This window comes from Bufo bufo, chromosome 3 (genome assembly GCF_905171765.1).
Source record: "Bufo bufo chromosome 3, aBufBuf1.1, whole genome shotgun sequence".
NCBI classification, from domain to species: Eukaryota; Metazoa; Chordata; class Amphibia; order Anura; family Bufonidae; genus Bufo; species Bufo bufo.
In genome coordinates, this window is record NC_053391.1 from 23,917,178 (window position 1) to 23,942,084 (window position 24,907).

Genomic DNA, 24,907 nt, shown 5'->3' on the forward strand with positions numbered 1-24,907 from the left:
TGTAATATAAAGCAACCAAAAATCATATGTACCCTAAAATAGTTCCAACAAAACTGCTACCTAATCCCGTAGTTTCCAAAATGGGGTCTTTTTTTGTGGTTTCTACTCTAGGGGTGCATCAGGGGGTCTTCAAATGTGACATGGCAACTTAAAATTATCCCAGTGAAATCTGCCCTCTAAAAACCATATGGCGTTCTAAACTTCTAAATATTGAGTTTTGTTTGGCTGTTTAAGGATTTCTGTCATGGGAAAAATCGTTATGTGCTAATGTTAGGGATGTCCCGATACCATTTCTTTAAGACTGAGTACGAGTACCGATACTTTTATTTAAGTATTCACCGATACCAATTACCGATACCAATTTTAACAATAAAATACACACACGTGTATTTTGTGACCACTGAACAACCAAAAGGCCCAAAAACAGAACTATAACATTGTTTAAGTACAAGAGGCAGTGTATCAACTATTTATGTAATATAAGTGGAAGTTTTTTTTTAAGGAACAGAAGCATTTCTGCATGGTCAGCTAGAAGTCTGTTTCTGCCTTCGGTCAGAACGTATAAAAATATATACATGAAACACATCATTCCCTCCCAACATTTATGAGCAAATTAAAGCTTTATTTAAAAGTTACTGCATTACCTTGGATCAATTATTGTTGAAATGTAGTATAGTGGATTGCGCTCTGTATCAGAAAAGCGTTTCTGCAAAGCAGCAAGCAAAGTGCTCTTCATTGTTTTAATACCATGGTCGTCATTCTCTTTTGATAGCAGTCTCTGCAGCACAGTCACAGCAGGAATTACATCAGACGCAAAAGCATCCGCAGAACTCACTTGACGTGTCAGCTCTTCAAAGGGAGCCAAGACGTGTAACACTTTCTCCATTAGATTCCAGTGGTTTGCAGTGAAAGTCGCCGGAAGCTCATGCTCAGACATATATACTCCTAGTGCCCGTTTCTGCTCATTCAATGACTGCAGCATGTAAAACGTGCTGTTCCAACGAGTCTGCACGTCTTGTGGAAGCCTTTTAATTGGTTGACCAAGCTGCTTTTGAATATCTTGTAAGCGAGAGTATGCCACGTTTGAATGTTTGAAGTGGCCGACTATTTTGCGCCCAATTCCCAGAGCATCAGCAACGCTGCGCTGTGCTAACAGGCCCTCTGAGACAGCCAGCTGCCGTGTATGTGCCACACAGGAAATACTGCAAAGTCCAGCTTCATCCATGCCTTTTATCATATTTTTGACATGTAGAAAAAAGAGCATCCCTCGGCGCAAGGAACCAACCAGAGGCGGATGATGAATCTTCAAGAATGTTTATTGCAGTCACACGACGCGTTTCGGAGAAAGGGTCCCCTTCATCAGGTGAAGAACGATGCAATATTCTTCACCTGATGAAGGGGACCCTTTCCCCGAAACGCGTTGTGTGACTGCAATAAACATTCTTGAAGATTCATCATCCGCCTCTGGTTGGTTCCTTGCGATGAGGGATGCTCTTTTTTCTACATGTCATTTCAATCCTCTGTGTGGGCCTAGGCACGCTTATCCGAGGACATCTACATCCGTGGCTGCATACCAACTTTCATATTGGGGATTAAAATTATCTCCTACATGTCTACAATAGCGTCATGCCTATAATTGCGCAACCCTGCAAGGTGAGCCTTTCCAAAAATTGGAATTTAATCCGAATTTTCAAACGTTTTTACCCTATGGTGCGCCCTCTTTTCTGTTTATACAGTAAACAACTTGCCTCTATACGTATCTTATCATATTTTTGGCACTGTCACGGACCATAACATGAACAGAACTTTTAGGAATTGCCCAAGTCTCAAGCATTTCCTGAAGGATGTTTGCTATTGCTTGACCAGTGTGAGAGCCTTGAAATGCCTTTGCATGGAGCATAACTTGTTTTAGAGAAAAATCCTCATCTATCCACTGCGCTCTTAAGCTAATTAAGGACACTGGACTCACACTGCAGCTCCATATGTCAGTAGTGAAGCTGATGGCATTCTTCTTCACCTGCAACACGCTGGTGACATGCTTTTTAACGGTGTCATGTATTTGTGGTAAGATTACATCAGTGACATAGTGGCGACTGGGAATCTCGCACTTTGGCTCTAAAACATTAACAAATCTTCGAAAACCCATGTTATCCACTATTGACAGTGGTTGATCATGAAGAATAATAAACTGAGTAAGCGCCTCTGTTATTTGTATAGCTCTTGGGTTATCTCTTGAAAAAAAATTCTCGCCTTGCTAGGGTTTCCTCCAGTGTTGGCTGCCGAGCACTGCTGGTAGAAACAGCAGCAAATTCTCCATGCTCATTTTTATGTTTTATTTTTAGGTGTTTTATAAGATTGCTAGTATTATATGAGCTAACTTTTGCACCTCCTCTCGATATCTTTGTAGAACAAAGATTGCATTCTGCCATGCGTGGGTTGTCTTCACAGATTTTGAAATGCTTCCACACGGCTGACATTTTGCTGGCGGCTCTGTGCACTGAAAGGATGCAATAAATACGTTTCTTCACCTTTTTGGTAGTAGTAATGTTACAGCAAATTTCAATTTAATTTAGTCATAGGGGAGATTTATCAAACCTTGTACAAAGAAACAGCGGCGCAGTTGCTGATAGCAATGTTAACTTTTCCTTTGTACAAGGGTTAATAAATTAATAAATGGGCATATAACCATGTTTCACAACCAATGTGCCTCCAGCAGTTGCAAAACTACATCTCCCAGAATGCCTGGACAGCCTTTGCATGCTGGGAGGTGTAGTTTTGCAACTGCTGGAGGCACACTGGTTGGGAAACATGGTTATATGCCCATTTCCTCCCCCCTCCACCTTATTTTATATTCTCTTTTTACTGAATTTCTCCTAAGCTTTATTACTATTTACTAGGGTCGGTTCCTCTACCTTTGGAAACTCCTGGCAGGCAAACTCTGTGTGAGGAGGGTGTCTGGACTCTGGAGAGGCTTTTCCCGTGGCTGGCTTGCTCCTGTGCTCCTATTCGGAGATCAGATGTCTGTGGGGGGCGGAGCCGGGGACGGTGGCGGCTGCTGCGGAAAGTGTTATTCAGAGCAGCCGCGGGAAAAGTCTCTTTCCAGACAACCTCACATGCAGAACTGGTCACATCGGATGGCTGTGGGCGGAGTCTTAAACATGCAAGGAGCCGGGGACAGCGGAGGCAGCTGGTAATCAGGGCGAGGGGCGGAGACTGGAAGCAAGAAGAAGCTGTTTTTGCTGTGCGAGATGCAGGGGCAGGCCGCGGACGGACACAGACACATTTGGAAGTGGCGCACAGGTATCGGCAGTGGTATCGGGGACATTTGCACGAGTACAAGTACTCGTGCAAATGTCCTGTATCGGTATCGGGACATCCCTAGCTAATGTCAGCAGTACATAACAGTATGTTTAAGTCCCTGCCTGCCGCTGTTCTCTCTAGGTGCTATGAGGGCAGTGCTGCAGCACCTACAGGCTCGCTCTACTCGCCTTTTGCACGCCCACGTCCACTTGATTGACATCCTTCTTCTCCGCATCGTCCTCATAATCCCGCGCCTGCACCGTTCTGTTTAGTATTCGGCGCAGGCGCAGTGAGTGAAGGACGCTCTGCTGCTGCCAGGCAGGCCTGCCGGGGAGGCCTGTCACGTAATCGGCGAAGGCACAGTGAGGAATCTGGCAGCAGCCGAGCGTCCTTCACTAACTGCGCCTGCGCCGAATACTAAACGGAACGGCGCAGGATTATGAGGACGATGCGGAGAAGAAGGACGTCAATCAAGTGGGCGTGCAAAATGAGAGTAGACCGAGCCTCTAGGCAGGGCTCCAGACTAAAAAAAAATATCAAGGAGCCAAATTTAGGAAAAATTTAGGAGCCAAATTTAAATTTTTAGTTGCCAAATTTAAAATACATATAATTACGGTATAATAAAAAAAAAAAAACGTCTTACCTAGGGATGTCACGATACCAAAATTTTGACTCTATTTCAATACCATAAAAAGTATTGCGATACCACATGGAAAAAATAAAACTCCAAAAAAGCCGTGTGCATTCCACATTTTATGGAACGTCTGGACCATAATAGAACAGTCCAATCCTAATTTTTGGCAGGACAAGGTGATTAAAAAATGGCAAATTGCAAGTTTTTTTTTTTCTGTTACCGCACGTGCCATGTCAGTTTAACTCGTGTGTGAAAGCGGCAGAGCAGCAGAGGGTCTAGGCGCAAATGGCGACAAGACTACAAAGTCTTGTAGCCATTTTACAATTCTAAGTAAGTCGCCATCTGGAGCCCTGCTAGGTGCTGCAGCAACGCCCTCATAGCACCTAGAGACTTCATTAGCATATTATAAAAGTCTGTTTTTTAAGAGAATGGCGGCAGGCAGGGACTTAACAAACATACTGTTATGTACTGCTGACATTAGCACATCGCTAATGTCAGTCAGCTACATAACGATTTTTCCCATGACAGAAACTCTTTAACCTTTGCTTTGTTATTGGAAATTTTTTTATTAAAATGGAAAATATGACAAAAAATTTAATTTCATCTCCATTTTCCTTTCATTCTTGTGGAACATCTAAAGAGTTAACAAAGTTTGTAAAATCAGTTTTGAATACCTTGAGAGCTGTAGTTTCTAAAATGGGGCCATTTATGGGTGGTTTCTATAATGTAAGCCCCATAAAGTGACTTCAGACCTGAACTGGTCCTTAAAAATTGGGTTTTGGAAATTTTCTTAAAACTTTTGAGATTTGCTTCTAAACTTCTAAGCCTTCTAACATCCAAAAAAAAAGAAAATGTAATTTACAAAATGACCCAAACATGAAGTAGACGTTTGGGAAATGTAAAGTAATAACTATTTTAGGAGATATCACTATCTGTTTTAAAAGCAGAGAAATTGAAATTTTGAAAATTGAGAATTTTTCTACATTTTTGGTAAATTTGGTATTTTTTTTATAAATATAAATGAAATATTTTGACTCAAATTTACCACTATCATGAAGTACAATATGTGACGAGAAAACAGAATGGCTTGGATAAGTAAAAGCGTTTTAAGTTCTCACCACATAAAGTGACACAGGTCAGATTTGCAAAACAAATGGCATGGTCAGTAAGGTGAAAAATGGCAGGGTCCTGAAGGGGTTAAGTATGCAGTTAGTATAACGTTGGTAAATTTTTTATCTGCATGTTAATTACATTTTATATTTTAACTGTTTGTGTGTAATTAGGAAAAAAAAAGAGCCTTTTATCTTATAAAATTTTTCTTTCTTCAGGTAAAGACTGGAAAAAAGTCTCCCAAGGTCATCTAATTCCATCTCCTTCTTATGAAATAGAAAGTAATCAGTCCCAACTTAGCAATAATAGAACCGGGCATATTCTGGGTGAGATGTCTGCAAATTCTGAATATGGGAATGATTTTGAAAATAATGCTAATCTTTCTGTGCACAATGAAATTCAGAAAGATGAACGGTCATGTTCTGAAAGAGAGAAAACTTTTAATGTGCTATCAAGTGTTGCTGAAAATCAGACAAATGACACGGGAGAGAAGCCATATTCATGTTCAGAATGTGGAAAATGTTATAGTCATAAATCAAGTCTTCTGAAACATCAGAGAATTCACACAGGAGAGAAGCCATATTCATGTTCAGAATGTGGGAAGTGTTTTCATCTGAAAGCACATCTTGTGAGACATCAGAGAATTCACACAGGGGAGAAGCTATTTTTATGTTTAGAATGTGGAAAGTGTTTTTGTCAGAAATCACATTTTGTTGAACATCAGAAAACTCACATAGGAGAGAAGCCATTTTCATGTTCAGAATGTGGGAAATGTTATAGTCATAAATCAAGTCTTCGGAAACATCAGAGAATTCACACAGGAGAGAAGCCATATTCATGTTCAGAATGTGGGAAGTGTTTTCATCGGAAAGCACATCTTGTGAGACATCAGAGAATTCACACAGGGGAGAAGCTATTTTTATGTTTAGAATGTGCAAAATGTTTTAGGTGGAAATCACATCTTGTTGAACATCAAAAAACTCACACAGGAGAGAAGCCATATTCATGTTCAGAATGTGGAAAGTGTTTTTGTCAGAAATCACATCTTGTTGAACATCAGAAAACTCACATAGGAGAGAAGCCATTTTCATGTTCAGAATGTGGGAAATGTTATAGTGATAAATCAAGTCTTCTGAAACATCAGAGAATTCACACAGGAGAGAAGCCATATTCATGTTCAGAATGTGGGAAGTGTTTTCGTCTGAAAGCATATCTTGTGAGACATCAGGGAATTCACACAGAGGAGAAGCTATTTTCATGTTTAGAATGTGCGAAATGTTTTAGTTGGAAATCACATCTTGTTAAACATCAAAAAACTCACACAGGAAAGAAGCCACATCTTGTTAAACATCAAAAAACTCACACAGGAGAGAAGCCATTTTCATGTTCGGAATGTGGGAAATGTTTTAGTAACAAATCAATTCTTGAGGTACATCAGAAAATTCACACAGGAGAGAAGCCATATTCATGTTCAGAATGTGGGAAGTGTTTTCGTCTGAAAGCACATCTTGTGAGACATCAGAGAATTCACACAGGGGAGAAGCCATTTTCATGTTTAGAATGTGGGAAATGTTTTAGTCGGAAATCAGATCTTGTTGAACATCAAAAAACTCACACGGGAGAGAAGCCATTTTCATGTTCGGAATGTGGGAAATGTTTTAGAAACAAAACAATTCTTGAGAGACATCAGAGAATTCACACCGGGGTTAAGCCATTTTCATGCCCTGAATGTGGGAAATATTTTAATGATAAATCAAATCTTAATTCACATCTGAGAAATCACACAGTAGAGAAGCCATTTTCATGTTCAGAATGTGAAAAGTGTTTTAATTTGAAAGCACAGCTTGATAAACATCTGAAAACTCACACAGGAGAGAAGCCATATTCGTGTCCTGAATGTGAGAAATGTTTTAGTTATAAATCAAATTTTGTGGAACATCAAAGAATTCACACAGGAGAGAAGCCATTTTCTTGTCCCGAATGTGAGAAGTGTTTTAATAATAAATCAAGGCTTGTGCAACATCAGAGAATTCACACCGGAGAGAAGCCATTTTCTTGTCCCGAATGTGAGAAGTGTTTTAATAATAAATCAAGTCTTGTGCAACATCAGAGAAATCACACTGGAGAGAAGCCATTTTCTTGTCCCGAATGTGAGAAGTGTTTTAATTACAAATCAAGTCTTGTGCAACATCAGAGAATTCACACCGGAGAGAAGCCATTTTCTTGTCCCGAATGTGAGAAGTGTTTTAATTACAAATCAAGTCTTGTGCAACATCAGAGAATTCACACCGGAGAGAAGCCATTTTCATGTCATGAATGTGGGAAATATTTTAATGAAAAATCAAATCTTATTTCACATCTGAGAAATCACACAGGAGAAGAGCCATTTTCATGCACTGAATGTGGAAAGTGTTTTAGTGAGAAATCAAGTTTCGTGAGACACCTGAGAATTCACACAGAAGAGAAGCCTTTTTAATATACAGAATGTGGGAAATACTTTGGCTGTAAATTAAAGGGGTTGTCCGGGCTTTTAACCCCTTCATGTATTATGATGTTACTGTACAGGTGAAACTCAAAATATTAGAATATTGTGCAATAGTCCATTCATTTCAGTAATGCAAATTTAAAGGAATTGCATTAATGCAGCTTAAAAAATTGAAACTTTAGGGTTTCATAAGCTGTAAGCCATAATCATCCAAATTATACCAAATAAAGGCTTGAAATATCTCGCTTTGCATGTAATGAGTCTATCTCATATGTTAGTTTCATCCTTTTAAGTTGCATTACTGAAATAAATGAACTTTGCACGATATTCTAATTTTTCAAGTTTCACCTGTACGTCATAATGCCTGAGGGGATGTATCTGACCTGACAGGGAGCAGAGATTGCGTTGCGCCCGTCATTTAACCCCTCAGGTGCTGCGTTCAACGCACCTGTGAATGAAGGCAGAGGGATGCTGCTCCCTCTGGGTGCTGGCACACAGCGCAGTTCTGACATGCATTCAGAATGCCGTTTTTTATTGTAGCTAGCTGAAATTACTTAAATCATTCCCACTATGGAGAACATCAGGGGTTAACGAGGCTGCCAAACTGGCTAAATTGAAAACTGCATGTCAGAACTGCACTGTGTGCCAGTACCCTCTGCCTTCCGATCGGTTGCCATGGCGTTCTCCATACTGAGCTATGTACGAGGCACAGCATAGAATGGAGAGAGTAAAAATCCTATTCGCCCTAAGGGCTCATGCACACAAATGTATTTTCTTTCCGTGTCTTTTCCGTTTTTTTTTGCGGACTGTATGCAGAACCATTCAGTTCAATGGGTCCGTAAAAATTAAATGGAAGTTACTCTGTGTGTATTCCGTTTCTGTATGTCCGTTCCGCAAAAGAATAGAACATGTCCTAATATTGTCCGCATTACCAACAAGGATAGGACTATTTTAGTAGGGGTCAGACGGTCCGTTCCACAAAATATGTAATGCACACGGACGTCATCCGTGATTTTTGTGCACAATTTTTTCGCACCTAAAAATACATATGGTCGTGTGCATGAGCCCTAATAGAGATCTATTAGGGTGAATAGGAGACGGGATCAAGAGATCACATGTACTATGCCCCTGAGGGCCATATTTTAATAAAAATAAAAAAAGTGAAATAAAAAGAAATAATAATTAAAAAAATCAATATAAGTTTAAATTACCACTTTTTCCCAATTTTATATATAAAAATATATTAACAATAAAAAATTTACATATTTTATTATTGCTGTGTGTTAAAATGCTTGAACTTAAAAAATATATATATTGTACGATGAACGCAGTATATACCACAAACATGGTACCAATAAAAAATCTAGTTAGCTACACAAAAAACAAGCCCGCCTACTGCTTTGTAGACTGAAATATAAAAAGTTATATGGCAATGCAAGGAAAATTGAGTTTTATTTTCAAATGTTTTTATCTTTTTTAAAGTAGTAAAACAAATAAAACCTATACAATTTGGTATTGCCGCATTTGTATGGAGCCACAGAATAAGGATGTTAGGTCATTTTTAGAGCACAATGAACGATGTGATATCAAAACCCCAAACACCTTCACAGAATTCTTATTATTTATTTATTTTTTTCTATTTTTTCACACAAATAATGTTTCCTGGTTTCCAATACAAGGCATGGTAAATTAAATGATGACAGAAAAAAATGCACCATGTCCTTTAAACAATAAGCCCTCCTATAACTATGTGAATGGAAAAATACATTTTTTATGGTTATTGGAATGTGGGGAGAAAAATCCAAAATGCAAAAATTAAAAATAGGCCTCAACCTCAAAGGGTTAATATTGATGACCTATCCTCAGAATAGGTCATCAATATCAGCTCGGTGGGGGTCTGACACCCGGAACCCGCACTGATCATCTGCATGAGGAGACGGATCGCGCATTGCACACGTGCCTTCTCCCTTCTCTCTTCCTGCTCTCTGCTGTATGTCTATGGGACAGTAGCGGTGAACAGGAAGAAAGAAGGGAGACGGGACATGCACACTGCGCGAGCCGTCTCCTCAAACAGCTGATCAGCGAGGGTGCTGGGTGTCGGACCCCCGCCAATCTGATATTGATGACCTATCCTGAGGATAATGTATAAGTAATCCCAGCAGGCGTTTCTTGTTCAGCACGGTGTATTCTTTATTGCAGAATATAAATCAAAGTTTTTCAGGATGCGTTTCGACCCGTCCAGCCGTCCTCAGCTGATGGAACAGGAAGGCTGGACGGGCCGAAACTCATCCTGAAAAACTTTGATTGATATTCTGCAATAAAGAATACACCGTGCTGAACAGAGAAACTCCTGCTGGGATTACTTATACACTGTTCGTGGGGATTGCCACTTCCCGTGCAGCGCAGACCACGGATCGAGTGCTGTCGGATTTCCTATAAGACTATCCTGAGGATAGGTCATCAATATAGGAGATCCCGGACAACATCTTTAAGTCTAGTGAGACATCCGAATATCATATGAGGGAGAATCCATACGTGCTTAGAGTCTAGGAGGGATCCATTGTAATGTTCAGAGTGTAGAAAATGTGCAAGGTGTGGAGCTTAGTTTTAGGACCTGCTGCTTCACCATGATTTCTCATCTATAACATAAAGGTGTTTCCAGGATTAGAAGAAGAACTCCTTTACTCCAAAACATCTCCTCTCCTGTCCAAGGGTTGAGCGCAGCATTGTAATTCTGCCCCATTAACTTTAAAGGGGTTGGCCACCCTAAGTATCAAAAATCCAAAGTGCCCCAGACAATAGCCAAAACCATGAAGTATTAACCACCTCAGCTCCCCTAGCTTAAACCCCCTTAATGACCAGACCACTTTTTACAATTCTGCACTACACTACTTTCACGGTTTATTGCTCGGTCATACAACTTACCACCCAAATGAATTTTACCTCCTTTTCTTCTCACTAATAGAGCTTTCATTTGGTGGTATTTCATTGCTGATGACATTTTTACTTTTTTGATAATAAAAATTGACCGAAATTTTTCACTTTCTGTTGTAAAATTTTTCAAATAAAACTACATTTCTATATAAATTTTTCTCTAAATGTATTGTTCTACATGTCTTTGATAAAAAAAAATGCAATAAGTGTATATTTATTGGTTTGGGTAAAATTTATAGCGTTTACAAACTATGGTGCAAAAATGTGAATTTACGCACTTTGACTTTCTGAGCACCTGTCATGTCTCCTGAGGTTCTACAATGCCCAGACAGTAGAAACACCCAACAAATGACCCCATTTTGGAAAGTAGACACCCTAAGGTATTCGCTGATGGGCATAGTGAGTTCATGGAAGTTTTTTTATTTTTTCTCACAAGTGAGCGGGAAATGATTTTTTTTTTTCTTACAAAGTCTCATATTCCACTAACTTGTGACAAAAAATAAAATTTTACATGAACTCGCCATGCCCCTCACGGAATACCTTGGGGTGTCTTCTTTCTAAAATGGGGTCACTTGTGGGGTATTTATACTGCCCTTGCATTTTAGGGGCCCTAAAGTGTGAGAAGTAGTTTGGAATCCAAATGCGTAAAAAATGCCCTGTGAAATTCTAAAGATACTCATTGGAATTTGGGCCCCTTTGTGCACCTAGGCTGCAAAAAAGTGTCACACATGTGGTATGGCCGTACTCAGGAGAAGTAGGGCAATGTGTTTTGGGGTGTATTTTTACATATACCCATGATGTGTGAGATAAATATCTCTGTAAAAGACAACTTTTCCCTTTTTTTTATTTTATACAAAGTTGTCATTTTACAGAGATATTTCTCACACACAGTATGGGAATATGTAAAAATACACCCCAAAACACATTGCCCTACTTCTCCTGAGTACGGCCATACCACATGTGTGACACTTTTTTGCAGCCTAGGTGCACAAAGGGGCCCAAATTCCAATGAGTATCTTTAGAATTTCACAGGGCATTTTTTACGCATTTGGATTCCAAACTACTTCTCACGCTTTAGGGCCCCTAAAATACTAGAGCAGTATAAAAACCCCACAAGTGACCCCATTTTGGAAAGAAGACACCCAAAGGTATTCTGTGAGGGGCATGGCGAGTTCCTAGAATATTTTTTTTTTGGCACAAGTTAGTGGAAAATGTTTTTTTGTTTTTTTTTCTCTTACAAAGTCTCATATTCCACTAACTTGTGACAAAAAATAAAATATTACATGAACTCGCCATGCCCCTCACGAAATACCTTGGGGTGTCTTCTTTCAACAATGGGGTCACATGTGGGTTTTTTATACTGCCCTAGCATTTTAGGGGCCATAAAGCGTGAGAAGAAGTCTGGAATATAAATGTCTAAAAATTTTTACGCATTTGGATTCCATGAGGGGTATGGTGAGTTCATGTGAGATTTAATTTTTTGTCACAAGTTAGTGGAATATGAGACTTTGTAAGAAAAAACAAAACAACAAAAAAAAAACAATTTCCGCTAACTTGTGCCAAAAAAAATAAATCTTTAAAATCGCCATGCCCCTCAAAAGTGATCTTTTTATAGCGCCGCAGCAATTTTACGGTGTTTTTGCAGTGATCAGGAAAAAAAAATTCTGTCACTGCGGTGGGGCGGACTGAACGCAAGTGTGCGCACAAGATCGGGCCTGATCAGGCGAACACTGCGTTTTTTGTAGAGCCTATAGAACATGTCCTATTCTTGTTCGCAATTGCGGACAAGAAAAGGCATTTTCTATATAGTTCTGGCAATGTGCGGATCCGCAAAATGCGGAAAGCACATTGACGGTGTCCGTGTTTTGCGGATCCATAAAACACATACGGACGTCTGAATGGAGCCTTACAGGGGGGTGATCAATGACAGGGGGGTGATCAGGGAGTCTATATGGGGTGATCAGCCCATGGTTAATAAGTGACAGGGGGGTGTAGTGTAGTGTATTGTAGTGTAGTGTAGTGTGGTGCTTGGTGCTACTCACAGAGCTGCCTGTGTCCTCTTGTGTTCGGTCCAAGCAAAAGACCACCAGAGGACCAGGTAGCAGGTATATCAGACGCTGTTAACAAAACAGCGTCAGATATACCTTTCAGGGGTTAAAAAAATCGCATCTACAGCCTGCCAGCGAATGATCGCCGCTGGCAGGCTGTAGATGAACTCGTTTACCTTCCGATCCTGTGAACGCGCGCTCCTGTGTGCGCGCGCTCACAGGAAATTTCGCGTCTCACGAGATGACGCGTCGATGAGTCCAGGAGGAATAACCCGGCCGCCCGCAGGAGGCATCCCTGCGTTAGGCGGTCGGGAGGTGGTTAATATCTAAAGCTAAATGTACTGGCTATATATCATTTTTCTAACCTGTTCACCATGACGCACTTCCCTGGAGGAGCTCCTCAGACCGGCTGTGTGGGAGGAGCAGCTGCAACCTGAAAGTAAAAATCCCAGCATGCATTGCAGCAAGCATGTTCAGAGGAGCCGTCACATGACATCCCCGCCCACCTGTGTTTCCATAGAGACAAGAGCCCCTCAGATAATATCAATAACTCGGTCATCAGTGAATAACTGCTGTACAGACATAGCAATCCGCCCCGTCCCAGCAGCACACAGGAATATGATGCTAATGTATCACACATCTGTTACTGGGGGGAGGGAGGGGGCCCTGCTCATAAACTATGGACTGCCGGGGGAGGGGGCCCTGTTCATAAACTTGCTGTGGGGCTCAGTCATTTCTAGTTGCACCATTGGATTTAAGCCATGAATAGAGGGAGAGATTTATCATTTCCCTTGTTTCTGAGAAGTGGCGTTAAAAAGTTGCAAATTATGTGTTTGCGACTTTTTGAATGTGCCTTTAAAAAAAATTTTTTAAAAGGGCGTGACAGTGGCCGGGAGGGGGTATGACCAGTCGCCCCAACAAATTTAAGTTCATTTTCACCAGTTTTCTGACTCAAATGAAGCCAGAAATCTCCAGCAGCTCTGAGCCGTCATAGATTTCTGTTTCGGTGCACGGACTGCCGGGGGAGGGGGCTGTTGAGCGGGGGGACAGATCTTTGTTGCACAAGATCTCTGATGAATACATTTGTACAAATCGATCTGCTCACATAGAGAGGAGCCTCCTGTCTATTATCACACGACTAAGGCTACTTTCACACCAGCGTTAGCAGGGTCTGGCAGGCTGTTCCCCGGCCGGGTCCGTGTTAATGCTAGCCCACCAGTGCTGCCGGAGGTCCGCTCCGGCCACATTCACTGATGCCCAGCACGCTGCGTTTTTTGTCCGGCCGCCTCTCAGCCATGCTGCGGCCATATCTCCAACCTGACCCCATTAAAGTAATTGGGGCCGGAGCGGACTTCCGGCGGCACTGTTGGGCTACCGTTAGCACGGGTCACTGTATACAGTGTACAGGGGGTCACGGATCTCTATACGCAGTGGTGGGGGTCACATATCACCATATACAGAGTGCAGGAAGGAGAGGGCACACATTTTATAGATGGTGAGACCAGTGAGTGCTGCTGATATCACTGACCTCAGCCACACTGACAGCTCACAAGGGGTTAAAGCTCCTGAACTGTTTTGGTTCTCTTTCAAACTTTAAGATTAATCCCTCCAAGACCCAAGTGCTCCATATAGGACTTTCTCCTGCTAGTATTTTATCTCTTCAAACAAACTCCCCATTCGATTGGAGATCCCAACAGTTAACTTACTTAGGAGTTAAACTATCCCCCCATTTAACTGATTTATTCAGACTAAACTATAGCCCTCTTTTAACCTCTATACAAGCTCAGATAGACTCTCTGGATTCCAAATACCTCTCATGGTTTGGTAGGAAGAACATTCTTATGTCCCTAATAATGCCGAAACTCACCTACCTGATGCAAGTTCTGCCTATTGAAATACCCAAAACATATTTTGTCTCTCTAAATAAAACTATTCGCAGGTTTATTTGGCAGGGTAAAAGCCCCCGTATTTCCTTTGATACGCTAACCAAGCCTAGGGCTAAAGGTGGTATAGGTCTTCCTGACCCTGAAGCCTACATGAGGGCAATCCAATTATCCAGGGCCATAGACTTGGAAAGAGAACCTACTCACAAATTTTGGCCTAAATTAGAAAATGCTCTACTCCCATCCCCAATCCGAGCTCTTATGCTCGCAAATAAGCCACTCCCTCCACCTAACTTGATACCTAACCCCCTCACTCGCAACACTCTAAAGGTCTAGAAATGGTTTTCAGCAGGCCCGGATGGTCCAAAATTTCCTTCTCCCCTTTTGCTTTTAAAAGACATCATTAATTTGGCTCCTAAGGAACTAAGAGAGAGTTGCCCAGCAACCCTGAGACATTCTGAGATAGCCACCTCAAAGTTACTAGACAAAGAAGGCTGTATTCTTTCTGATACTGAAATATCTGCATTATTAGAGACACAGATACATAACCCTATTCTACAGCACTTCCTCAAGACTGAGGTTCTGTCGTGGGCAAAAAGTGTCTCCCAAACAAGGGAATCTAATTGGTTTGAAGCAATGTTGGGGTCCAAGATATATCTTTCCAAAACTATATCTAGAATATATAAAAACCTGAAACTTTCTTCCTCCCTTTCTAAACCTGCAATTGTTGGCCTATGGGAAAGAGACTTAGAACGTAGTCTGTCGCCCCAGGAGATCACCAAACTTTTAATCTCACCTCATAAACTATCCAGATGTATTCGCCTACAAGAAAATAGTTATAAAATTCTTATGCGCTGGTATAAGACCCCTGACAAGATATGTTTGTATAGCCCAACAGCATCTGATGTCTGCTGGAGATGTCATACATCAAAAGGCAGCTTCATGCACATTTGGTGGTCATGCGATCTAATCAAACCTTGGTGGCTCAAGATATTCAAACTATGTAACCAGATATGTCAGGTTTCTCTCCCATGTTCACCTGAAGTAGCCCTGATATCCCTGGGGATGAGCTCTTTGGGATCACACAAATCATCCCTTTTCTCACTTTTACTGGCAGCTGCTAGACTTCTCCTACCAACACACTGGCTGTCTACTGACACCCCAAGTATTGACCATTGGACTAACAAAGTAGATCAGATATATAGGCTAGAGGAAATCTCACATTGGGAGGCACACTCTAGATCAGGGGTACTCAACTGGCGGACCGCGGTCCAAATACGGACCGCGGCCGCCAGTTGTCCGGACCCCGGCCATCCTTCAGAGCGCTGCTCCTCTCCTGCACACTGTGCCGTGCAGGAGGAGGAGCTTTCCGGCGCACTTCCGCCTGTCCCACAGCGCAGTGAGACAGGGCTTCCTCCACATGTAGCGCTCCTCCTCCTGCTTACTCTGGCAGCTCTGCTCAATACAGCGGCGGGCCACAGGAGATGATCGTTCTCAGCAGCGCAGGAGGAGTCTCTCCCTCCCCCTGTGCTGCTGCTGTCCCCACCGCTGCCAATAAGAAGAGGCAGGAGGAGGAGGGGAGGGGCTGTGGCCACTGCGCCACCAATGAAGAAAATTGACCTGTATTACAAATACAGGAGGCGGGTGCTGGAATCAAATAGCCGGCACCCGACCTCTGTGACAGGGAGCTGCGATCAGCTGCAGTTGAGTTAACCCTTCAGGTGCGGTACCTGAGGGGTTAATTGTAGCTGATCGCAGCCCCCTGTCACAAAGGTCGGGTGCCGGCTATTTGATTCCGGCACCCGCCTCCTGTATTTGTATAAGAAATGTTGGTGGCACAGTGCGCCCCCCCCCCCCTAGTATAAGAAACATTGGTGGCGCAGTGCGCCCCCCCCCCTAGTATAAGAAACATTGGTGGCGCAGTGCCCCCCCCTTCCCCATTATAATAAACATTGGTGGCTCAGTGGGAAGTGCCAATGAGGGTTAAAAATAATAAAAGAAAATTAACTCACCTCCTCCAGTTGATCGCGTAACTGCCGGTCTCCAGTTCTTACTTCTTTCTTCAGGACCTGTGGTGACGTCACTGAGCTCATCACATGGCCCATTACCATGGTGATGGATCATGTGATGAGCTCAGTGATGTCACCACAGGTCCTGAAGAAAGAAGTAAGAACTGGAGACCGGCAGTTACGCGATCAACTGGAGGAGGTGAGTAAATTATTTTTTAACCCTCATTGGCACTGCCCACTGCGCAACCAATGTTTATTATATTGGGGGGGGGGCGCACTGCGCCACCAATGTTTATTATACTGGGGTGATGGGGGGGCGCACTGCGCCACCAGTGTTTATTATTTTGAGGGGGGGCGCACTGCGCCACCAATATTTATTATATTGGGGGGCACACTGCAATGTTTATTATATTGGGGGGCACACTGCGCCACCAATGTTTATTATATTGGGGGGCACACTGCGCCACCAATGTTTATTATATTGAGGGGGCCGCCAGACGAAAAAGTCGGACATGTAGTACTTTTAGTCTGGCGGCCTCTCACCGTGCTGCGCCGTAACTCTGCCCCCATCCCCATTATAGTCGATGGGCACAGAGCAGCGGCACAGCGAAGTAGTGGCAAGATGGATCTGACAGGGTGAGCAGCCTGTCGGATCCATCCTGCTGCAAGTGTGAAAGTACCCTTACTAATGAGCGCTTCCATCATGGAACGCCCATTAGTACAGCCTTTACCTCCACCGCTACTTGTGCTAGTAAAAAAAAATATATATTACGGTACCTCCACCTCCATTTGCTCACGCTGTGGAGAACACTCCCTGCTGACTAGAAGCTCAGGACAGGACCTACAAGACGCCATCACGTTGGAGCACCGGTCCTGAGCGTGCAGTCAGCAGCGAATGTTCACCGCAGCCAGGTGAATGCTAATTATTATTTTTTTTTTGCAAAAGCAGAGAAGGGGGGCACTAATGGGGGCAATACTCTTACTGGGGGCACTAATGGGGACATTATTCTTACTGGGGCACTAATGTGGCCATTACTAATTCTGGGACTTACCCGGGGCGCTCCACTATAACTTCAGAGCGCCCCACGCGCATGTATCACATGATCGCATGGCATCTTTATTGTTGGCGTTCAGCTCGGACCTTCACCTGACTGCAGACCCTGGTATGTGGACCTTTAATAAAACTAGTTGAGTACCCCTGCTCTAGATCTTCTTTTCTGAAGGTTTGGTCACCAAGGAAGAACTATAGAGGTTTTGCTTAAACACTCACATAGATACATACCTATTTGACGTTGATTTCTTGTCTTAGTTTTTTGATGACACTTGTGGGGTATCACACAGGATTCGCCCTTTATATTAAGCTATAAACTCTAACACTCCTAGCTTTTTGTCTGACCTGAATCTTACCTATGTTTAATAATAGCTAATACCTGTCAATGTTGGGCATATATGCCCGCCAGTTACTTGAATTAGTGACAATTTTTTAAATGTACTTGCCGCTTTCTTTTGTAATCACTTGCAATGTAATTACAATGTATATTCTTGCTTGTAACTTGCTATGATATCTATAAAACAATAAAAATTGTCAATTAAAAAAAAAAAAAAAAGCTCCTGAACTGTTGGTCTGGCTGTAATATCATGTCAGGGATAAGAACACAGAACAGAGGGACCATAAACAGGACAGACACTGGGACTGCTCACAGTTTGTGGTCCACAGCGCTTCCCTGGCTCTGCTACATCCTCACATGTTGGCAGGGTCCTCTCAGTACAGAGGGGGCAGAGCCTGCAGTCAGATCGGCCATCACAGCTTCTCCTCAGTCTTCCTTCTGCAAAAGTTTCTTTATTTTAGCAAGTGTCCCTGCTAAGCCCCTGCCAGCCCTGCACAGCCAGGAGTGCCAGGCACCTCTGATACAAGCAGGGTGCTTTAGGACCCAGACAGCAGCACTGGCTTTAGGCATTGACGAGGTTGCTCCTCCATTGCACGTGCAGGGATGGACGAGATAGGGGGCGTGGTGAGAACAGGACAGGAGCGGGCGTGGTGAGATCAGGACAGGAGGGGGCGTGGTGAGAGTAGGACAGGAGGGGGCGTGGTGAGAGCAGGATAGGAGGGGGCGTGGTGAGGGCAGGACAGGAGGGGGCGTGGTGAGAGCAGGACAGGAGGGGGGCGTGGTGAGAGCAGGATAGGAGGGGGCAAGGTGAGATTAGGACAGGAAGGGGGCGTGGTGAGAACAGGACAGGAGGGGGCGTGGTGAGAACAGGACAGGAGGGGGCGTGGTGAGATCAAGACAGGAGGGGGCGTGGTGAGATTAGGACAGGAAGGGGGCGTGTTGAGAGCAGGACAGGAGGGGGGAGTGGTGAGAGCAGGATAGGAGGGGGCGTGGTGAGAGCAGGACAGGAGGGGGCGTGGTGAGAGCAGGACAGGAGGGGGCATGGTGAGAGCAGGACAGGAGGGGGGCGTGGTGAGATCAGGACAGGAGGGGGCGTGGTGAGAGTAGGACAGGAGGGGGCGTGGTGAGAGCAGGATAGGAGGGGGCGTGGTGAGGGCAGGACAGGAGGGGGCGTGGTGAGAGCAGGACAGGAGGGGGGCGTGGTGAGAGCAGGATAGGAGGGGGCAAGGTGAGATTAGGACAGGAAGGGGGCGTGGTGAGAGCAGGACAGGAGGGGGAGTGGTGAGAGCAGGATAGGAGGGGGCGTGGTGAGAGCAGGACAGGAGGGGGCGTGGTGAGATTAGGACAGGAAGGGGGCGTGGTGAGAGCAGTACAGGAGGGGGGAGTGGTGAGAGCAGGATAGGAGGGGGCGTGGTGAGAGCAGGACAGGAGGGGGCGTGGTGAGAGCAGGACAGGAGGGGGCATGGTGAGAGCAGGACAGGAGGGGGGAGTGGTGAGAGCAGGACAGGAGGGGGAGTGGTGAGAGCAGGATAGGAGGGGGCCTGGTGAGATCAGGACAGGAAGGGGGCGTGGTGAGAGCAGTACAGGAAGGGGGCGTGGTGAGAGCAGGACAGGAGGGGGCATGGTGAGAGCAGGACAGGAGGGGGTATGGTGAGAGCAGGATAGGAGGGGGCGTGGTGAGATTAGGGCAGGAAGGGGGCATGGTGAGAGCAGGACAGGAGGGGGCGTGGTGAGAGCAGGACAGGAGAAGGCGTGGTAAGAGCAGGACAGGAGGGGGCATGGTGAGATCAGGACAGGAAGGGGGCATGGTGAGAGCAGGACAGGAGGGGGCGTGGTGAGATCAGGACAGGAAGGGGGCGTGGTGAGAGCAGGACAGGAAGGGGGCGTGGTGAGAGCAGGACAGGACGGGGCGTGGTGAGAGCAGGACAGGAGGGGGGCGTGGTGAGAGCATGACAGGAGGGGGGCGTGGCGAGAGCAGGACAGGAGGGGGGAGTGGTGAGAGAAGGACAGGAGGTGGCGTGGTGAGATCAGGACAGGAGGGGGTTGTGGCGAGAGCAGGACTGGAGGGGGCGTGGTGAGAGCAGGACAGGGCGTGGTGAGAGCAGGACAGGAGGGGGGCGTGGTGAGAGCAGGACAGGGCGTGGTGAGAGCAAGACAGGAGGGGGGCGTGGTGAGAGCAGGACAAGAGGGGGCGTGGTGAGAGCAGGATAGGAGGGGGCGTGGGGAGATTAGGGCAGGAAGGGGGCGTGGTGAGAGCAGGACAGGAGAAGGTGTGGTAAGAGCAGGACAGGAGGGGGCGTGGTGAGAGAAGGACAGGAGGGGGCGTGGTGAGAGCAGGACAGGAGGGGGGCGTGGTGAGAGCAGGACAGGAGGGGGGCATGGCGAGAGCAGGACAGGAGGGGGGAGTGGTGAGAGAAGGACAGGAGGGGGTGTGGTGAGATCAGGACAGGAGGGGGGTGTGGCGAGAGCAGGACAGGAGGGGGCGTGGTGAGATCAGGACGGGGCATGGTGAGAGCAGGACAGGAGGGGGGCGTGGTGAGAGCAGGAAAGGAGGGGGGCGTGGCGAGAGCAGGACAGGAAGGGGGAGTGGTGAGAGAAGGACAGGAGGGGGCGTGGTGAGAGCAGGACAGGAGGGGGGAGTGGTGAGAGCAGGATAGGAGGGGGCCTGGTGAGATCAGGACAGGAAGGGGGCGTGGTGAGAGCAGGACAGGAGGGTGCGTGGTGAGAGCAGGATAGGAGGGGGCGTGGTGAGATTAGGGCAGGAATGGGGCGTGGTGAGAGCAGGACAGGAGGGGGCGTGGTGAGAGCAGGACAGGAGAAGGCGTGGTAAGAGCAGGACAGGAGGGGGCGTGGTGAGATCAGGACAGGAAGGAAGCGTGGTGAGAGCAGGACAGGAGGTGGCGTGGTGAGATCAGGACAGGAGGGGGTTGTGGCAAGAGCAGGACTGGAGGGGGCGTGGTGAGAGCAGGACGGGGCGTGGTGAGAGCAGGACAAGAGGGGGCGTGGTGAGAGCAGGATAGGAGGGGGCGTGGGGAGATTAGGGCAGGAAGGGGGCGTGGTTAGAGCAGGACAGGAGAAGGCGTGGTGAGAGCAGGACAGGAGAGGGCGTGGTGAGATCAGGACAGCAAGGGGGCGTGGTGAGAGCAGGACAGGAAGGGGGTGTGGTGAGAGCAGAACAGGAAGGGGGCGTGGTGAGAGCAGGACAGGAGGGGGCGTGGTGAGAGCAGGACAGGAGGGGAGCGTGGCGAGAGCAGGACAGGAGGGGGGAGTGGTGAGAGAAGGACAGGAGGGGGTGTGGTGAGATCAGGACAGGAGGGGGCGTGGTGAGAGCAGGATAGGAGGGGGCGTGGTGAGATTAGGGCAGGAATGGGGCGTGGTGAGAGCAGGACAGGAGGGGGCGTGGTGAGAGCAGGACAGGAGAAGGCGTGGTAAGAGCAGGACAGGAGGGGGCGTGGTGAGATCAGGACAGGAAGGAAGCGTGGTGAGAGCAGGACAGGAGGTGGCGTGGTGAGATCAGGACAGGAGGGGGTTGTGGCGAGAGCAGGACTGGAGGGGGCGTGGTGAGAGCAGGACGGGGCGTGGTGAGAGCAGGACAGGAGGGGGGCGTGGTGAGAGCAGGACAAGAGGGGGCGTGGTGAGAGCAGGATAGGAGGGGGCGTGGGGAGATTAGGGCAGGAAGGGGGCGTGGTTAGAGCAGGACAGGAGAAGGCGTGGTGAGAGCAGGACAGGAGGGGGCGTGGTGAGATCAGGACAGGAAGGGGGCGTGGTGAGAGCAGGACAGGAAGGGGGCGTGGTGAGAGCAGAACAGGAAAGGGGCGTGGTGAGAGCAGGACAGGAGGGGGTGTGGTGAGAGCAGGACAGGAGGGGAGCGTGGCGAGAGCAGGACAGGAGGGGGGAGTGGTGAGAGCAGGACAGTAGGGGGCGTGGTGAGATCAGGACGGGGCGTGGTGAGAGCAGGACCGGAGGGGGCGTGGTGAGAGCAGGACAGGAGGGGGGCGTGGTAAGAGCAGGACAGGAGGGGGCGTGGTGAGAGCAGGACAGGAGGGGGCGTGGTGAGAGCAGGACAGGAGGGGGGAGTGGTGAGAGCAGGAAAGGAGGGGGGAGTGGTGAGAGCAGGACAGGAGGGGCGTGGTGAGAGCAGGACAGGAGGGGCATGGCTGCCAATAGCAGGAAAACCAGGCAGATCTGCTGAAGAAGATATATTAGTAAGTGTAATATCTGCCCACTCTTTATAGTTTTAATAAGGGCTAACAGAGTGGCCAACCCCATTTAATAGAGCCATACTGCAATACCAGACATAACCTATGGACAGATGTGGGGCTGTTTCTCTAAGAAAGCAGCCACAAGTTCTAATCCTGTACAACCTCTACAAACATCTGGATATAATACAGAAAACTATTATTACTACAACTATAGATCAGCAAATCTCTTAAAATTTGTTGGAGTCCTATTTGTCCAAAGTGACCTTGTGATTCAATTAGGGTGGAATCAACTTTGCATGTAATTATAATGTAATATAGCCGCTGAGTTATTTAATAAAATGCATCTGTATAGCGCCACCTGCTGTTTGTTGTTTTCCTTATTTCTCTATCCACCTAAGTAACATTACTGAGGAGGACGCACATGCTCACTTATATCCTTCATCGGTCACCAGCCCTTTCCATGGTTAGAAGCCATCACAGGTACAGGCAGGAATAACATGGACAGGACGAGATCTGCAGCAGAAAGGACACGCTCTGTGAGAAAGGACATGCACCTGAACTGCCAGCTTGAAATGAATCTAGAAGAGCAGTTGAAGAAATGATTGGGAACATCATTGGATCCACATGATCTACAGGCTGGTTTTATCCTTGTTAGAAAGAGACTATCGTGTATTGTATGAAGTCCAAATTTCATTTTTTTTATAATTATTAGATAATTAATTTAATTGTAGAGTAAGTATAGGTAAATGTGAGTTGATGTGAGCAGTGTCAGAAGCGGAGCAAAAGTATATTAAGAACCTTCAGAAAGGAAAATATTGCAGAATAAATGAGGTTACTCCGGAAAACTTCTGGCTGAGTTAGTTTGTATAAGTACCGTATTTTTCGCCCTATAAGACGCACTTAGGAGGAAAATAAGAAGAAAAAAATTTGAACCAGAAGGTGTGCTTTTGGTGGGTTTTGAACTAGTGGCGGTCTGTGGATGGCACTGTTATGGGGATCTGTGGAGGACACACTGTTATGGAGGGGATCTCTGGATGGCACTGTTATAGGGGATCTTTGGATGGCACTCTTATGGGGACATCTGTGGATGACACTGCTATGGGGTGGATTTGTGGATGACACATATATAGCATATTAATCAGACCTCAGCTCACAGCCCCAATCAGATCCCCAATGTTAATAAGACCTCAGGTAAGACCCCAATGTGAATGACCCCCAATCAGACCTCAGATCAGAGCCCAATATAAAGAAGACCCCCAATCATTCCTCAGATGAGAACTTCCTGCTCTCAGCCCCCAGCCATATGTGATCAGCCCACAGCCATATGTAATCAGCCCACAGCCATATGTGATCAGCCCACAGCCATAATTCAGCAGCCCTCAGCCATATGTGATCAGCCCACAGCCATATGTGATCAGCCCACAGCCATATGTGATCAGCCCCCAGCCATAATTCAGCAGCCCCCAGCCATAATTCAGCAGCCCACAGCCTCAGATCAAAAAATAAAAAAAAACACTTACCTCTCCTGCTCCTGGACGCCGCCGCTCCTCACCGCCCCTGATCTTCTTCCTCCTGCTGTCGGCTGTGCTGTGAACTGGCGCGCACAGCGTGAGGTCACAGAGCGCCCAAACGCTGGGCGCAGCCACTGCACAGCCAACAGCCGAGGACCAGGAAGCGGTGAGTACAGAGCCTTCACTGCTTCCTGGTCCTCCGGTACTAATGAGCGCTTCCATAATGAAAGCGCTCATTAGTATTCACCCCATAAGATGCAGGGACATTTTCCCCCACTTATGGGGCGAATAATATGGTAAATTCATCCTTCGATGCCTTTTTGATTGAGGTTAGCCAGTTGCCTTTCAAATCAAGGCTCGGAAAACTTCAGGTGCTACTGAATTCACTTGAAGATGTGTATGGAGCATGTTGACGGATGCTGTTTTCCAGGAGTTTATTAATAGGAAACGTTCAGTTTGGAAAAATTCAGCATTGTCATAAGTATAGATGAGCGAATGAATGCTGACGAAGTGGAATTCGATCCGAATTAATCCGAATTTCCTCGCGATTCGTTGTAACTAGAGTTGAGCGGACACCTGGATGTTCGGGTTCGACCAGTTCGGACGAACTTCACAAAAAAGTTCGAGTTCGGGTCCTGAACTTGACCCCGAACCCCATTGAAGTCAATGGGGACTCGAAATTTTGAGCACTAAAATGTCTGTAAAAATGTCATGGAAAGGGCTAGAGGGCTGCAAATGGCATAAAAATGTGGTTAAGAACATGGCAAGTGCTCTGCAAACAAATGTGGATAGGGAAATGACTTTAAATAACATAAAATACGTAATACGTAAAAATAAATAATAATCTTGATCTAGGAGGACAAGGTCCATATGGAGTAGGAGGCTGAGGAGGCGGTGGTTGGTGGAAGCGGCGGTGGAGGAGGAGGAGGTAGCCTACAATGCTTTTTGGTTTAAATTTATTTATATATTTTTTAAATTAGGGTACACCCCAAAACATTGGGAAATATAACCTGTGATAACCCCCTCCAGTCGTGCTAAACACACATTCAGACAATACATTGGCTGCAGGGCAGGCCAGCACCAGGGGTAAAGGGCAATGTCAGGCCATGTGCCCAATTTGGAGACCCAGTGTAATGACCGACGTCACGCACAGGGAGGAAAACAGGGAAAGCCCTGCCCAAGGGAGAGGGAAAGGTGGTGACCCCTAACTCACCTTGCGGCTGGCACCTGACTGCCCTGACGTCCCTAGACGGGTTCCTCACCCGTGCGGCGATCACGTGCCTAAACCCTGGCTTTCCCTAATATGAGCCCTGGATAGTGAACAGGCCGGTGGGATCGCTAGTCCACACCACTATCACTAAGAGGGAAACACCAGGGAGAGGACAGACAAAACATACAAACAC

The 24,907-nt window shown here is 46.1% G+C and overlaps 2 protein-coding genes across 2 annotated transcripts; both read left to right on the forward strand.

The window, feature by feature from the left end:
• Positions 1–5,263: 5,263 nt before the first annotated feature.
• On the forward strand, positions 5,264–6,462 carry LOC120994410 (gastrula zinc finger protein XlCGF71.1-like). The gene is made up of 2 exons (XM_040422944.1): positions 5,264–5,992; positions 6,370–6,462. The coding sequence occupies exons 1-2, from the start codon at positions 5,376–5,378 to the stop codon at positions 6,389–6,391; spliced, it is 639 nt and encodes a 212-aa protein (XP_040278878.1). The 5' UTR covers positions 5,264–5,375; the 3' UTR covers positions 6,392–6,462.
• LOC120994411 (gastrula zinc finger protein XlCGF17.1-like) lies at positions 6,414–8,857 on the forward strand (the record flags this gene model as incomplete). The annotated part of the gene is made up of 2 exons (XM_040422945.1): positions 6,414–7,343; positions 8,560–8,857. Coding segments are annotated over 2 exons (990 nt in total), but the record flags the coding sequence as incomplete, so codon positions are not given.
• Between the last annotated feature and the right edge of the window lie 16,050 nt (positions 8,858–24,907).

Bases quoted from the DNA above. Each gene is read 5' to 3' on its own strand.
- LOC120994410 (XM_040422944.1), top strand. From the start codon at position 5,376: ATGTCTGCAAATTCTGAATATGGGAATGATTTTGAAAATAATGCTAAT. The intron at 5,993-6,369 runs GTGGAAATCACA...AAACTCACACAG, and splicing joins GAATGTGCAAAATGTTTTAG to GAAAGAAGCCACATCTTGTT.